Raw genomic sequence first — 17,261 nt, forward strand, 5'->3', positions numbered from 1 at the left:
ATGTTTTTCCTCTTTTCTTTTCTCTTTCTTGCACAGAAATAATCGCTAACTTCTTTACACCTGTAAACCGGTGATGTGACAATAACGTCGATTCTGACACACACAAACACACACTCACTCACTGACTCACTCACTCACTCACTCACTCTCTAGCGCTCTCAATAGTCCTAGCCTGGCATGGCCAGACTAATAATGTATCATTGCGTAGATATTAGTCTGGAATGGAAGCTGCATTTCCAAGGAGGGGTGGATACAAAAAAAAAGCCTTGGTGATAAACCCACCCCTTAGTTGCACACTGGGCCCTGATTGGTGCCCCACAACTTTGGGGGCGGCGAAATCCAATCACAACCGAGTGGGGCCAGACCAAATCTGCCGAGCATTAATTTTTTTTTGCACTAGCAGGATTGGTCTGGTTTCCAGGCTCCCAACAGTCCTGCAGACAGACACTAAACCCTACCCTGGAAGGGTTAAAAACTAACCAGGGACACACATGTGTTCCTTATTTAGACCAGATGTTACAATAAAACAAAGGCCTGTGACCGCCTGACGGCCCGACCAATCTGTGTCTCGGAATGTCAAGCATCTGACCACACACGGGGCGCGTCCAAAAAGCCTCAGTCCCCCGCATCCTTTGAAAATGGAGAGAACATGACCAGTGTTGCCAGATTTTGCGAGAGAAATGAGCAACCCAGGTCTATGAAAACGAGCCCAAAAGAAGCGACTAACACATGAGCACTTTATACCCATATGCACATCGGCTATTTGAAAATAACCGATCTACAAGCTCACAAAGTTCGGCTATTTGAAGAAAATATATATTTTTTGAAATATTTTAACAACACAAATCTGCTACAAAATGTTTTCATGTGGGGACAATCACATATTAATTTGGTGGGTCCTTGACCACGAAAATGTTTGAGAACCACTGGTTTAAACAACGTTAGGAAGAAATCAATAATAAAAGAAAAAACGCAACCCTCAACTAGCAATATTTACAAGCGAATTTTACAGCAAAAAAACAAAGCCAAAAAAGTCACTTATAATAAGTGGAGACATGGCAACGCTGAACATGACCCGCTTGGGCTCGGCAGAACGAGGAGGCCCTTTAGAAAGCAGAGCCCATTTAAAAGATTAATTGGTAATAAAGTTTTACTGCGGCGGCGAGGGGCTTCCTTTAAGCTGTGATACATCACACCAAACAAGTGTCTGCTGCGCAGAGAGATTTGGACGCTGCCTCGGTGTCATTCCTTGTTCTGTGTTTCACGTTATAAATTAAGCCACTTTGTTATTCAACCCCGCCGCCGAACAAAGACCAATATGTAAGCTTTTATATCGTCGCAGTCGGACAGAAACCTCTTATCTCCGTAGTGTAACTTTTTGTGTTTTATTTTGGTAAATTAACGCCCTACTTGATGACATACTACAGTGTCGCACAAAAGCATGAAAATTAGCAGATCTACAAGCTTGCTTGCGCACGTTTTTTTTTTCTCTCTCGCGTTTAACCCATTAAGACCTGGGACGCATCTGTGTAATTTTTTGTTTTGGGCTAAAAAAGCATTATTTTACACTATGGCTATTCAAAAATCGTGAAAATGTGTGCAAATCTTTTAATATTGTTTTAAAGCAAACATTTTTAACTCGGGTCTTTGCTTTTGGGTGGTCCCTGGAACCAAATATTTTGAGATGGGGGGTCCGCGGCCAAATACATATCATTTGGGGGGTCCTTGACAATTATGAAAAAGTTTGAGAACCACTGATATAGAAACATCATTTGTTTAGAAAACTGTTGGGATTTAGTTGACATTTGCAGAATTGGTTTCAGCTCTTAATGGGTTAAATCTGCTACTTTTGCTATTTTCAAATCTGTATCCTGAAAACTTTTGGACATATGAGGTTTCCACCCGACAGAGACGATATCTTTTAGGAGGCACGGGGAGCTCAATGTGGTAACATTTTTATTACGTTAGTCTTTCAACTCTTTGATCAATTATAGGTTTCGAAAAGCATATTGCACACAATAATTGTCGGTTACAAGAGTAATGGAGCTCGCGGGCGGCGAGGTGGCTTACGCGGGATTATTGGATATTCCCCACGGTGCTTCGCCAGGGCACCGCAATATGGAGCATGAGGCAGGAATAGTGTGCAAACCCCTCCCTCCCCGGCACATGTCTTTAGTCTGGTGGTGTTCCATCCCTCCCGTTCCACCTACTTCCATCATGTCTCATGGGACAAGCTCCCAAAAAAAGGCACTTGGATTAAAGGTGATTTATACTCGAACGTGTGTCGGTGTCGTGCGTTTTGAAAACAGCCGATCTATAAGCTCACGACGCGTCACTGTGCGGCGCGTTGTGAGCTTAAAGATTGTCTGTGTTCGGGTTGCGTAACACGACGCGCGACCGAGTATAACAGGCTCTTTTACAGCCCCTCTTTTTTCTCTCACCAAAGGCCCCAAACCGGCCAAGAAACAGACAGAAACTTTCTCCGGAGCCATTTGTTTTAAAAAAAGTTGCCTCTCTCTGCTCTGCTCCGTCGGTACAGATGCTGCTGCGTGTCGTTTCCTTCACTCCAACCTTACTTGACCCCCATTTTTATCTTCCAACTCCGCTGTGGCGTGTTGGGGCTTTTTCTTTACCTTTCCCATTATTCGCGTTCCTCCTCTTTTCTTTCTTTCTCTCTCTCTCTCCCCACGCTCACTTTGTCCTGTCTTCTACCTGTTTCCCCTGCAGTGCATCCAAACACACACACACAGTAGCTTAAATCCTATCAGGGGGAGGAGGGATGGGGGGGTGGAGGGCATTATTTGTTTGCTGCCAAGTTTTATATTGCTGCAGTGTTGTCTCTTTTTCTCGTGTTTATTTTGCTTTGTTTTTTTCCTTCAACAATTCTGATTTCTCCTCCAGTAATCTCCTTCTGGCTTGTTCTTACATCATCCTCATTATATCCCCATTATTTTAGCTTGTCTGAACTAGTTTCCCCTGCCTGCCGTAACCCTGTACGCCCCCTGTATACTTCCTTTTCCTCTTGCCCATTTCTTTTCTGCCCAACTTTTCTCTGTCCTTTGCACTCGCTCAACTTCAGTTTTATTTTTTTTCCCACATGACCCTTTGCTTTCCCTGTGCCATTCTTTGCTAAAGCCCCAATTTAGTTCTTTCTATACTGTATGCTCCCCCCGGTAACCTTATCTGTCCTGTTTTCCTGGTGCACCGAGAGCGAGTTATAAGCCCAGATTTATGCTTCGATGTACGACGGGGGGTCGCCTAGCCGAAAATAGGCGATCTACAAGCTCAAAACGCATTGTGCGAACTCAAAACTTTTGTGCTCCCTCTGACCGTATCTGGCCTGTTTTCCAGGTTCACCAAGAGCGAGTTATAAGTCAGATTTGTACTCTTGTCGTGTGACGATGTCGGTCGCCAGAAACAGACGATCTACGTGCATTCACAACTTTTGCTTATTTTTTTTTTAACTTGACCCTTTACTTTCCTGGCAATTCTTTGCTGAAGCCCAATTCCCTTCGTTTTGTGCTCCCTCTGACCTTATCTGTTCTGTTATCCTGGTTCACCCAGAGAGAGAGTTAAGCCGGATTTATGCTTCGTCATACGACTTGCCGAAAATAGCCGATCTACAATCTCGCAACGCGAGCCCACAAGGGAAGCTGTCAGAACCGTCCCTGAAACATTCCGGGACAACTCTCCACAAGTCCCAGACTCCTCTCCCTTCTGGCTCCCAAACTGTGGAATGAACTCCGCATTGCAGTTAGAACTGCACACTCACTACCCGCCGTAACACTCACCTCTTCAGACTCCACTTTAGCCCATAGCACTCGCCGTAGCCTTGACGACCTTGCAGGCTTATGCAAAGGTTAACACATTCCATGCCAGAGTTTAATATCATAATGTACTCACCCACTGCCAGCGATTATTTTTTTGTTTTTTTCACCTCGCCACAGACCTCGCTAAATACCTTATGATCGTGTGTTCAACTGTTTGTAGAAACACAGGGTAGTTGTGTGAGTGGCCCAGAGAAGAAAATTTCAATCGGCGACATTCCATTTAGCAGTAGTAGCAGTTTCTAAAACCTGTTTCAAACAGCGTTCAGCGCGGAGAAAAACAACACCGAGATAATGGCGATTTAGCGGAAGCCTTAGAGCGGCGGCAGATGGGAACGAAAATCTTCGATTGACGTCCTTTTTGTATCCGGGTGTGCTACAATGAAATGTGTCACTGCGAGAGAGTGCTACAATGAAATGTGTCACTGCGAGAGAGAGAGAAAAAAAGACCACTTCGCGTAGGCTACGCGATTGGCACGCTGCAGCTTTATTTAGGTTTGCGTAGATCTACGCGATTGGCATGCAATGTGTTAAAATGTAACTTATATAGCATTATATGTTATAGTTATGTAGACAGATGCCAGATTCATTTGTAGACCTGGCATCCTTGTTTATAGTTTCATTGTATAGATTCTTTATTTTTTTGATATCATACTGTTTTTAGACTTATGATAGGTTCTTGGTTTACCTGTCTTGTCTTATCGTTCCATCATCTTTCAAAGTAGACGTGCGGTGCAGCCAGACTTTTCCATCCCACCACCGTCTCACCTCACCTCTGCACCTCTCTCTCTCTCTCTATTTGTGTCCAATAGGAGTGGGTGACAGCCACCGACCTGCTCGTCTCCCTGGACAGGCTCAACACCTTCGGAGACGAGTTCTTCAAGGACGCCAAGGTGCTGCGCTCCTACTTCTACGCCATATCCGACTTCTCCGTGGGCGGCAGGTAAGGAAGGAGACAGACAGTGGTGGAAAAAAGTACTCAAATGTTTTACTTAAGTAAAAGTATCAATACTGCAATGTAGAAATCGTCTGTTACAAGTCCGGAATTCTAAATTTACTTGAGTAAAAGTACAAAAGTATTGGTATCAAAATGTACTTAGAGTACCAAAAGTAAAAGTACTAAAATGTTTGAAAATAGCAGATCTACAAGCTCACAACGCGTCGCGATGCGACGCGTTGTGAGCTTGTAGATAGTGTATAAAATAGGGCTTAAGTAGGCAATGTATGTTTTTTATAATATAATGATTTATATCTGCTAAGTAACTACGGTAGTAACTAAAGTTTTCAAATAATTGTAGTGGAGTAAAAGTACAATATTTGCCTCTGAGATGTACTGTAGTGGAGTAGAAGTAAAAGTATAGACAATTTGGAAATACTCCAGTAAAGTAAAAATACTTCAGAAGTTTACTTAAGTACAGTAGTTTGAGTAAATGTACTTAGTTACTTTACATCACTGGGTAAGGAGACAGTGTGAAGAAGTGGCCCTCCTGTGAACATGTCACTATGGATACGCCATCCAACGTGTGAAGAGAGGTGTCTCGTCTCACTCCAACACTTTGCCCCTATTCTTTCTATTTCCAACCTGCTACACAGTCCAACCTTATGTGGCTCCAACAAGAGAAACTTTCTTTCACTGTTTTGTTTTTCTGAAGAAAATTAAATGCTGAACTCATTATCTAACGGATAATGAAACACGTGTGTGTGTGTGGTGATTCACCACACACACACACACGCATTTCATTTACCACTGGTCAATACTCACATGCATTCTCGCCAATGGTGTAAAGTAACTAAGTACCTGTACTCAAGTACTGTACTTAAGTACAATTTTTAGGTACTTTACTGGAGTATTTCCAATTGTCTATACTTTTACTTCTACTCCACTACATCTCAGAGGCAAATATTGTACTTTTACTCCACTACAATTATTTGAAAACTTTAGTTACTAGTTACTTTGTAGATTTTGATTATTATTACAAAACATACATTAACCACTTCAGCCCTTTATATATACTTAGGCCATTTGAAAATAGCCGATCTACAAGCTCACAATGCGTCGCGATGAGCTTGTAGATCTGCTATTTTCAAAACATGTTTTATACATTTGAAAACTTGTGAAATGGGACATTCTGCAAAATTAGTACTTTCTACTTTTGGTACACGTGTGGTGGTGATTCACCACACGTGTTTCATTCACCCACTGGTTAATACTCGCTTGCATTCTCACACCCGTTGCTTCAAACCAGTCGGGGCAGGATTTGACCATGTGTCACCTCCAGTTTGATGCGACGGTGACTCACCTGTCGCGTTGCACATTGACGAAGAAATGATTTTACGATTCCAAGCTTGTTGGTATGCAACTTGAACCTGAGGCACCTTGCTCGGGGGTGCCTCACGGCAGCAGTAGTTCTGAAACGTTTTCATGTCAAGGACCCCCAAATTGATAGGGGCACGATGGCGCAGTCGGTAGCCCTGTCGCTTCACAGCTAGAAAGAAGGTCCTGGGTTTGATTCCCGCCTGGGACGCTGTGGGCCCCCTGTCAGGTGATAAGAAGCGGCCTGCTCACTCCTCATGCATTGAAGGAAGCATGAGCTCAGTTCGGGGCTCTTCCCAGGCTGGCAGAGGGAGAGTAGCGCCCAGGACTACAGCTTAGGCAATTGGCACTGGGTGAAAAAATGGGTTACAAAATCGTGGGATTTTTGTATTTATTTATTTTTTAAAGGACCCCCAAATTGATATGCATTTGTCCACGGACCCCCATCTGAAAACTTTTGTGCCAGGGACCCCCAGAAGAGAAGAGAAGAGTTGTGTTAAATAAAATGCAAAATTATTAAAAAGATTTTCGATATAAAAAAAGAATACAAGCTTGTAGCACGGCACAAAGTGGCGCGCTGTGCGCTTGTAGAGTGAGAACAGCGTTCCAGGGGTCAGGAGGATTATTATCACCAGGAAAACGCTGAACAGCGACGCCTCAAAGCGAGAGAGCTCAGCTGTCACATCAAACGTGTGATGCAACGCTTGATTTCGCCCCCACAGCTTCTTCACTGTAGTCTGACCTGAGAGAGGACATCGTTGCTGCTGTCGAGGCAGAAACCTCTTATCTCCATATTCTAACTTTTTGTGGGTTTTTTTCCCCCGTAAATTAACCCTCTAGTTGATCATACTACAACGTCACACAAAAGCGTCAAAAGTAGCAGATCTACAAGGTTGAAACGCGGCGCGAAGCGACGCGTTTCAACCTTGTAGATCTGCTACTTTTGATGCTTTTGAATTTGAATCCTGAACAGTAACAGTTTTGGACTTATGAAGTTTCCACCCGACAGAGATGATATTGTTGGAATATCCATGCATGCAGAGGGCAAACAGACACTTGGGCGTGCACACACACACACACACACACACACACACGCTCGTGCGCACACATGCACACACGCGTGCACACGCTCGCATACAGAGACAGCCAGACAGACTTCCTCTCCTGTTTACATAACAGACAGCCCACTTCAAAATCCAGAGCTTTCATCCTGGACAGCAGATTGTGTGGACTGATAAAACATGCTGTGTGTCTGCTGCCAAGGTACCGTCAGCCAGTCAATTCACCAACATTACTATACACACACACTGCTGTGTACAGGAACAGGAAAACTCGGAACAGGAAACCTCCTATCTCCATGCAGTAATTCAACCCATAATTCAACCCATTTAGACCGGGAACGCAATTCTCATTTTTAGATGTCATTGGGCTATTCAAAAACAGCAGATATACAAGCTCATAGCGCGGCACAGAGTGCCGCGCTATGAGCTTGTAGGTCTGCTATTTTTGAAAAATCTTGAAAATGTGCAAGTCTTTTAATATATATATTTTTTTTTAAGCCAACATTTGTAAAATATGTTTTGTTCCGGGGACCTCCTCCAGAAGCAAAGATTTGAGTTACGAATGTTCGCTTTAAAAATATATGTATTCAAAGATTTTCACAAATTTGTAACATTTTTCCAAAAATAGCAGATATACAAGCTCATAATAAAGAAATCTAAAATGACACTGCCGTGTTCCCGGATTGAATGGGTTAATGCCCTACTTCATCGCACAAAGAAGAGTGTCGTGCAAAAGTAGCAATAATAGCCGATCTACAAGCTCACAATGCGTCGTGATATGATGCGTTGTGAGCTTGTAGATCGGCAATTGTCTTGCTATTTTGGAAACATTTTTGCTAAAGTTCAAGTGTTGTCTGTGGGTTTTATAAATGTTAAACCAATGAAAAGTAGTACTAACAGGAGCTTACAGCGACTAAATAACAACTTGCATTGGACCCATTGGAACACTAGGTTTTTATTTCCCATTCCCTGAAAAGTAACTATATATTTGGACATAAGAGGTTTCCACCTCGTACAGCGACCATAATCCTGCTCTCTCTCTCCCCTGCAGTTTCCCTGAGTTAGTTTTTTATTTTATTCCTCACAGTAATCAGAGAGGACATGGTGCCAAGCACCGGGACGCACTTTGGCATGGCAGAAATAAGTGGATGATTAATCCATTCAGACCGGGAAAGCATCTTGTGTCATTTTTTTAGATTTCTTTGGGCTATTGAAAAAATAGCAAATCTACACGCTCATAGCTCAATTTTTTTTGGAAAAATCGTGAACATTTGTGTTTTAAAGCGAACATTTTTAACTCCGATCTGTGCTTCTGGGGGTCCCTGGAACAACATATTTTTAGATGGGGGCCAAATACATATCATTTTGGGGGTCCTTGACTTAAAAAAGTTTGAGAACCACTGATTATAGCAACATAAGTATTAAAAAAAAAAATGTTAGGATTTAGAAGACATTTTGTAGAATCCCCTGAAGCAAAGATTTGAGTTACAAATATTCGCTTAAAAAGTATATATATTCAAAGATTTGCAAAACTATTCAAAAACAAAAAACTAGCAGATCTACAAGCTCATAGCGCGGCACTCGGTGCCGCGCTATGAGCTTGCATATCTGCTATTTTTGAATAGCCAAAGAAATCGTAAAATGACACACAGATATGCGTTCCCGGTCTTAATGGGTTAAGTAGTTGAGATGGAGCCTTCATAAAGAGTTCAAACTTGATCTGACAACCTGTCATAAACACTCACAATCAGTGGCTGGCTACGTGACAAATGACCTCCAATGTCACAACACCTGGGGGGGGGGGGTGGGGGGGACGACATGACAGCGTGGTATAGCCTCGTAGCCGACAGCTTCCGTACGACTATCCCCCTGGCGACTGCCTGCCTAGTGTCACTAGTGGTAACGTATAGGTCGGTCCGATCCTATGCCCTCAGGCAGCTGTCGACTTCAACTTCAAGCCTTTTATGGTCACGTCACGGCCGGGGTTACAGGTGTGCCAAAGTCAGTGGGTGGAATTTTTTTTTTTTTTCTTTCGTACAAGCTCCCGTCATTTGTAGTTTTCAGGACGGGTGGAGAAGAATGGATATGGGGGGGGGGGAAACCGATCAGATATTCAAATATTCCTGATATGAGCAGAGTGAATTTTATACATATTCAAGTATAGGTCAGATATATAGAGCACTGTTTCCCAAACAGTGGGTCGGGACCCATTTTTGGGTCACTGACCATTTCTTATGGGTCGCTAGTAAATATCTCCTTTTTTCTGTTTTCCTACATTTAAAAATTATATATATATATATATATATATATATATATATATATAATTTCAAAAGATTTTAAAAATCACAACATTTTACCAATTAAAAACATTTTTCAAAAGTATTTCATAAATAAAATGAGAAAAATAATGTGAGCTTGGAGATCTGCTATTTTCACTAGTTTGGGTCCCGGGCAAACGTCAAATTTATATTTTTTTGGTCCTTGAGCAAAAAAAGTTTGTGAACCCCTGATATATAGTGTGCATAGTGCATACATGCACTGGGTGCATGGTTAGAAGAAATGGCAATGGAATGAGGCAGTTATAGAAGCATATATAGTAGCAGATATACAGTACACATGAGGCTAAAATAGCTGCAGATAGATGTCATGTACTATACTATAGGTCTCACAAAGGTTGCTGCAGAGGAATCACGCTGTCAGAGCAGACAGAAGCATAGAACCACATGGAACCTAAATGTGGGAAAAGTACTCTCACATTGTTTTACTCAAGTAAAAGTACAGCAGTGTTGCCATCAAATTATACTTAATGTACCAAAAGTTAAAATACTCATTATGCAGAAAGTTTTCAAATGTATAAATTGTATAAAAATCTTACTTTGGCTATTCAAAAAAAGAGATATACAAGCTCTATACTGTTATATTTGAAAAATCTTGAAAATGTGTGCAGATCTTTGAATATATTTGTTTTTTAAAACAAACACTTTTAACTAAAATCTTTGCTTCTGGGGGTCCCTGGAACAAGATAATTTCAGGTGGGGGTCCGCGGCCAAATACATATCATTTTGGGGATCCTTGATATGAGCAAGTTTGAGAACCACTGGAATAGCAACATAATTTTTTTTTTTTCAGAAAACTGTTAGGATTTAGAAGACATTCGTAGAATCGGCCTCGGGTCTTAATGGGTTAACCCACTGAGAAGTGAAAGAATGAATATGCTGCAATTGTGGTCACATTGATCCATGCCACACATGTTTAGCATCAACAACCTCCAATATGTCTTTCTCATCACAAACTGAAGGACGTATTCATACAGCCTGCACATCATCTCCTCAGACACTGAATAATCTGGTATTATTGAAGTATTCTGATATAAATGATTAAGTAGCCTTTGGGAACCAGCGGTTCCTGAGCCCATGTGACCCCATAGGTCAGGAGCCCATTCAACGCCTGTTTCCGTAGCATGAGGCAGCGTCAGGTACAAGTACACCCCCTGGACTAGCCTTAGATGTAGACTATCGTGGATGTATTTTATCGATTTTGACATTTTTATACAGTATTTACGAGTCTTAGCGACCACTCCCCCAGTGTGCCCTGGACTTTCACCAGTAAAGCCTGTAATTCTCCGTAAAAATATATAAGGTGCTTACCCGGTTGCCCCAAATGTTAACTACCGGTCCGGAGTCTTTGAGCCATGTATTAGTCCATATTTTTCAATAAAGAAGTGTTTTAATCCCGCCTGTGGTCGATTCTGTCGGAAGTTCCCAATGGGGGGTTATGACGGAATTTCACTTAAAGACGGGGTGCCGTGATTTTCAGTGATTTTTTCCCCCCCCTAAAACATAATCATCAGGTATTATGGTTATATTAGGAGGAAGATTTTTTTCAAAAAAGTGTACAGAAATTGTTAAAATTGTTTTTTATGTGGACACGCCTCCAGTTCATTAAGTATACCTGGTTCTCACCTTAGCACCTCCTCCACCACCTTAGCACCACCCACCTGTCCTAGTCCCTCCTCCTCCTCATGCCCACACCTGTTGTGTTATGATAATGAGGGGGAGGGTATGTTTTTACTATGTCACTAAAGGGCTGTTTTTCTATTGGCACGTTTGACCCTCAAGGTTTCAGCCTCCAGGTAGAAACTCAAAATAGTCAGAGAAGACATAAAACACCATAAAAACACCACCAGGGGGCTTCATGAAGTTCTATCATCCTCATAGACACATGAAAAACAGAAAAAGTGCAAAACCATGGCACCACCTCTTTAATGTAAACAGGAAGTAAACGAGGGTGTAAACGAGTGGCGTTCGGCTACAGACGGGATTAAAACACTTCTTTATTGAAAAATATGGACTAATACATTGCACAAAGACTCTAGTTAACATTTGGGGCAACCGGGTGAGCATCTTATATTTTGCATTTGTACAAGTACGGAGAAGTACAGAGTTTACTATTGAAAGTCCAGCGTGCAATGTCGATAAAAATACATCTACGATAGCCTTGATCTAAGGCTAGTCCAGGGGGTGTACTTGTATGTCACAGGGACCCACATGAACCCACAACCCATGTTGCTGAGCTAGAGGTACCATTTTTATAGTCTTTGGTATGACTCGGGTCGCAGGGATTGAACCCCAACCTCCCAGTCTCCGGGCGGACACTCCAGAGCCATTGAGTTGTGTGTCATCTCCGTTCGCCCCATACTGCCATTTATTATTTATTGCCCAGCCTGGGAAGCCAGAGGCCCTGGTTGTCCCAGGTTTGATTCCAGGCCAGGCCAGCAATGTGTTGGATGTGTGTCCCTGAGCAAGACTCTTAACCCCTAAGTGCTCCCCGAACGCCGTAGAATGGCTGCTCACTGCTCCCAGTAGTTATAGGATGGGTAAATGCAGAGGACAAATTTCACGTATGTGCAAATACACAGTGACAAAAAAAAACACCCCAAGGAGTTCTATTCAATCTATCTATAATGGGTGTGGATGAAGTACGCCACAGTGTTTCTGTCCATTCATAGACACATTTTCTTTCTATACCTCAGTGGCTCTGGGACACACAAGGCTCTCTGAGCTGGTTGTGCAATGTTTTTTTTTGTTCCCACTTAACATAAACAACCTCCAATATTTTTCTCATCACAAACTGAAGGACACATTCACACTCCTCAGCCTCCTCAGTGAATAATCCGGTATTGATTTTCCCGGGCCATATTTAGTGTCTGTTTATTAGCTGGTGATTGAGTTCAGGTGTACTTTATTATTACAGTCTCTTTCCTACAGTAGCTGGAGGGATAATGGGTGAAGGAGGAGTGGAGCTCTTACGTTGTTGTTAGCCCATTAATGTTGAAAAATAGCATATGTACAAGTTCGCAGCACGGCACGAAGCGCTATGAGCTTGTATATCTGCTATTTTTGAACGCTAAAATGACACAGATCCCGGATTGAATGGCTTAGACCTTGACCATATCCTGAGTTTTGGGTCCGATGCCGATCCCATTTTTGGAGAGTCCTAGACCACTGATTACTGATGTTTTCACCAATATTTTGTTGTTTTTATTATTATAATTTTTTTCTTATAAGAAAGAAAAAACCTATTAAGAGGGACACAAATCACTTTTTTATGTACGTAAATAAACACATAAACTGAACTTCATTTTATTGAACTACTTATACAAAAATGCAAAAGAAAAAGCAATAGGCATTTGGCAAGCTCACAATTGTGATGTGTTATAAGCTTGTAGATCAGCTATTTCGGACACATTTCAGTTATTCGTCCGAAATTAGGGACGCCACGTTGAAAGTGGTTAAAAGTCTTCGGTCACTGCGGTTGCAGATAAATGTGGGGTCCAGGGGGACCGTTGTGGTTCCTTGAGACGGTTCCAAAAGGACCCTTACAGGTCTTATTATGGGTTCCTTGAGAAGGACTGATCCAGACAGACATTGGTGTTGGTGTTGTTGTTGTTGTTGTTGTCACCTCATTGACACCAGAAATAACTGAGCTGCAGGCATCAGGCACACATTACATCTGGAGATCCGGGACAGCTGGATAATTGTGACAGAACCTGCCTCTCAGTGACAAGTCCCTGTCCTCCTTCAACACCACTCCACAACACAGACAGTAAACAGGAACACGGATCCAGGTGTATACCTCCTCCGCTTCCAGTGTGCTGCTACTACTACACAAGACATTTAGTTTAGTCATGTTTATTTGGAATATGTTAATAAGAACAGAACCATTTTTTGCACTTTCGAAATTACAAAGAAAATTAATATCAGATTAAAAAATAGCAAAAGAAATTAGATAAAATAGAGAAAGTAATCTAAACGTTTAAATGTCCGAGGGGGGGATATTATGAGATGTTACTTACAGCAGTGATTCTCAACCTTTTTATTTTAAGGACCCCCAGTTTGATATGCATTAGGCCATTGGCCAGTGGTTCTCAAAGTGGGGTCCCAGGGGTCCTTTGGAGGGGGTTTGGGGGTTCCAGGGGGTCCCCAGCAAAAGTAGTTAATACAGTGTCACAATCATTTTAACCACTTTATATATGTATATGTTGGCTCTTCAAAAATAGCAGATCTACAAGCTCACAGAACGTCACTTTGTGCCGTGCTGTGAGCTTGTACATCTGCTATTTTTTTCGACACTGTAAAATACTAGAGTGTTTATTTTCATTCTGAGAGTGTACAAAGGGAACCAAATGGAACCCATTTGGTTCCATTTGTACACTCTCAGAGTAACACACCCATGTAAGGGTCCATTTGGACACCTGGTGGCCCCCGGACCCTACCTTGAGAAACGGTTGACTTTCAGTATCTCAGAATCAAATGTATTTGTTGCATCACTACGATTACAGGTGTAAAATATAGTGGCATTAATGATTTTTGTGCCAGCTCTAAAATGTTGCACAGAAAGAGATGGAATAGGGAAGAGAAAATAGAGAGGAAAATAACACAACACAGAACGGTTCAATAACAGGAAGGAAGGCACAGTCAAATCAAATTATACAAAAATTCCAATATTAAACATAAGCTGAAAGAAAATATAAAAGTATAGACGGTGCTATGAAAGACAGAAATGATCTGTATGTGCAGCAGGTGGAAAAATATCCAGCATACAAAAATAGCAGCAGGTACGTACTGTATATAATATCACAGCTTTCATAGTGCATGGTTAAAGTGTCACGGATAAATATATGAAAATCACAGTGTTGGGTATAAAAATCACACAGTACATGGTAGCTGTGAAAACACAGTACTTTCACGGTAAATTGAACTATGTGTTAGCAATAAGTATAGTTCTGCTCTACAAGGTCAGAACAAAGAACAAGACTGACAAAGAAAAACAGATCATGACAAGAACACAAAAAGAGGTATAACAAATAATACATTACAGACAGGAATTGGGCTAAATACATTACAGAGTTATACAAATGTACACAATCAAACGGTGTCAATGGCCACGGTGAAAAAAATTAGTCTTCAACAAAGACTTAACCCATTGAACCTGGAACGCATCTGTGTAACCATTTTAATCATTATTTTATACTTTGGATATTCAAGAACACCAGATATACAAGCTCATAGCGCAGCACCGAGTGCCGCACTGTGAGGTTGTACAACTGAAAAAAATCGTGGAAAATGTGTGCTAATCTTTGAATATATATTATATGTTTTAAAGCAAACATTTTAACTGCGATCTGTGCTTCTGTTCCAGGGTCCCCCCTGGAACAGTGTATTTTGAGATGAGGGGTCCGTGGCCACATGCATATCATTTTGGGGGTCCTTGATATGGAAAAGTTGGAGCACCGCATTTTTATGTATTTGGCCTCGGACCCCCATCTTAAAATGTTTTGTTCCAGGGACCCCCCCCCCCCCCATGAAGCAAAGATTTGAGTTAGAAATGATCAAGATTTTTCAAAAATAGCAGATCTACAAGCTCATAGTGCGGCACTCGGTTCCCACGCAAAGGCCCGGTCACCTCTGGTCTTACAGGGGAACGGTTTTGGGGAACGATCAAGAGCGACTGGTCAGCTGACCTCAGCTGGGCTTTAAAAAAAAAACAGTATGATCTTAAAATTGGACTAAAACGGACGGGGAGCCAGTGGAGTGAAGCTATAGGACCGGAGTGGTGTGGTCACGTTTTTTTTCTTTTTTTTTTGCCAGTGAGGAGGCGAGCGGCAGCGAGCTGCAGACGCGTCTAATAAGAGCCAACTGGTCAATGCCTATGTAAAGGGGGTTGCCAGGAAAAATCGAGCCTCGAGGTTATAAAGGCGTGGAGATTACCCTCTCTAGGTTGGGGGGGGGGGAGGGAGATAAGCCTTTATCCTTGCCAGAAGCCAGAGTTGAAAGAAGCTGGTTTGAACCCACAAAACTAATTTGTTTGTGGAATCTGAAGTTACTGTCAAAAGGTCACACCAAGGTTTTTTTTAACTGATGAGTGGATGTTGGCTCTGGCACATACAGTACATACATTTCTTTTTTGTCATATCTTGGCATTTTCAGAATATCTTTATAAAGCGTGGGATAGGAGGAGAACGGTGACTTATAATGAACTTTCATTCTTTATTAACTTGTATAATATATTCTATATGCAGGTCTATATGTACTGTATGTGTCTTGTTCAAAATCAGGTATCTGTATTATGAGTTGCCGGCTATTCGCACACGCACGTGCACGTGCACACGGTGCTCTCTCACACAACACACAAGTGTTTGCAGCTCTTCACATTCAGGGACAGCTGGTGCTTACAAGAGTTGTGCACATCATGCACACACACACACACACACACACACACACACACACACACACACACACACACACACACACACACACACACACACACACACACACACACACACACACACACACACACACACACACACACAGTGGAGTTAGACTTGTGGAGTCACTGAAGGGATAAACACTGTGCCTGATCTCAGGCTATGTTTATGCCAGGGAAACGTAATGGAAAGTGACAGCTCCTCACACTCCAAATACCTCACTCTCCTCTCTGTTCAATTTCCTGTGTGTGTGTGTGTGTGTGTGTGTGTGTGTGTGTGTGTGTGTGTGCGTGTGTGTGTGTGTGTGTGTGTATTATGTTGTCGGGCAGAAACCTCTCATCGCCATATTGTAACTTTTTGAGTTTTGATCATACTGCATCACACAAAAGTAGCAGATCCACAAGCTCGAAACCGCTTCGCGTCTTGAGCTTGTATATCTGCAGATGTACAAGCTCACGACGATGCGTCGCATCGTGACGTGTTGGGGAGCTTGTAGATCTGCTATTTCTTCATATTTCTAAAGTGAAAGTGGTTAAGTGTGTCTTTGGGTATGTGACTTAATAAATACTTATATTGGATGGATTTTCATGTCCTGAAAAGCACCGGTTTTTGGACATACAAGGTTTCCACTGGACATTTAACCACCCCGACGTGTATGTGTGAGAGAGAGAGAGATTCTTTAAGTACAGTATGTGTGTAAAGGTCTTTACACACCAGGGGAACGACCAATAAACAATATGAAAAATACTCGGCAGGCGAACGTTTCACCCCGAAACTCATATGGTTTCATATACTGTAGCACGATGCCTCATACATACATACAAAGGTTTATTGCCTTTATTCATCACGCAGAAGCTCGGAAGAATTTACCTTTTGTTTTGAATCCAGAAATATACTACTTACTATAGTCGCATAATAATCTGTGAATGTACTCATGACACACAGTCAGTGACACACAGTTCAAAAGAATATATATATTTTCTTTAGTGGAATTAATCACACAAAAACAACACCCTCAGAGTGTAAGGACCTTTTTAGATGTGAACTCACATCCTCAAACTTTTTTCATGTCAAGGACCCCCATATTGATGTGTATTTGACCGCGGACCCCCATCTGAAAAGGTTTTGTGCCAGCAAGGACCCCCAGGGGACATAGTATGAGGTTTCCACCCGACAGAGATGATAATATGCTAGCACCCTGGGCAAGACCTGGGATGTTGGTTGTCTAGGAAGTTGACAACCGGAAATGGTTGAATTTGGCGGAAGTACCGCCCAAGGAAATGACGTTGATG

At 42.1% G+C, this 17,261-nt stretch overlaps 1 protein-coding gene across 3 annotated transcripts in view; it reads left to right on the plus strand.

Annotated features, from left to right (window-relative positions):
• The window catches only part of lamc3 (laminin, gamma 3), a gene marked incomplete at its 3' end in the record, with an annotated part of 219,918 nt that overhangs the window by 43,652 nt on the left and 159,005 nt on the right, over positions 1 to 17,261 (plus strand). For all 3 annotated transcript variants that reach the window (XM_080420017.1, XM_080420018.1, XM_080420019.1), the window contains exon 3: positions 4,640 to 4,770. In XM_080420017.1, the coding sequence (XP_080276143.1) occupies positions 4,640 to 4,770 (131 nt within the window). The remainder of the gene's footprint in view (positions 1 to 4,639; positions 4,771 to 17,261) is intronic.

The sequence above is a fragment of the Gymnoscopelus braueri genome (genome assembly GCF_963280865.1).
Source record: "Gymnoscopelus braueri genome assembly, chromosome: 22".
NCBI classification, from domain to species: domain Eukaryota; kingdom Metazoa; phylum Chordata; class Actinopteri; order Myctophiformes; family Myctophidae; genus Gymnoscopelus; species Gymnoscopelus braueri.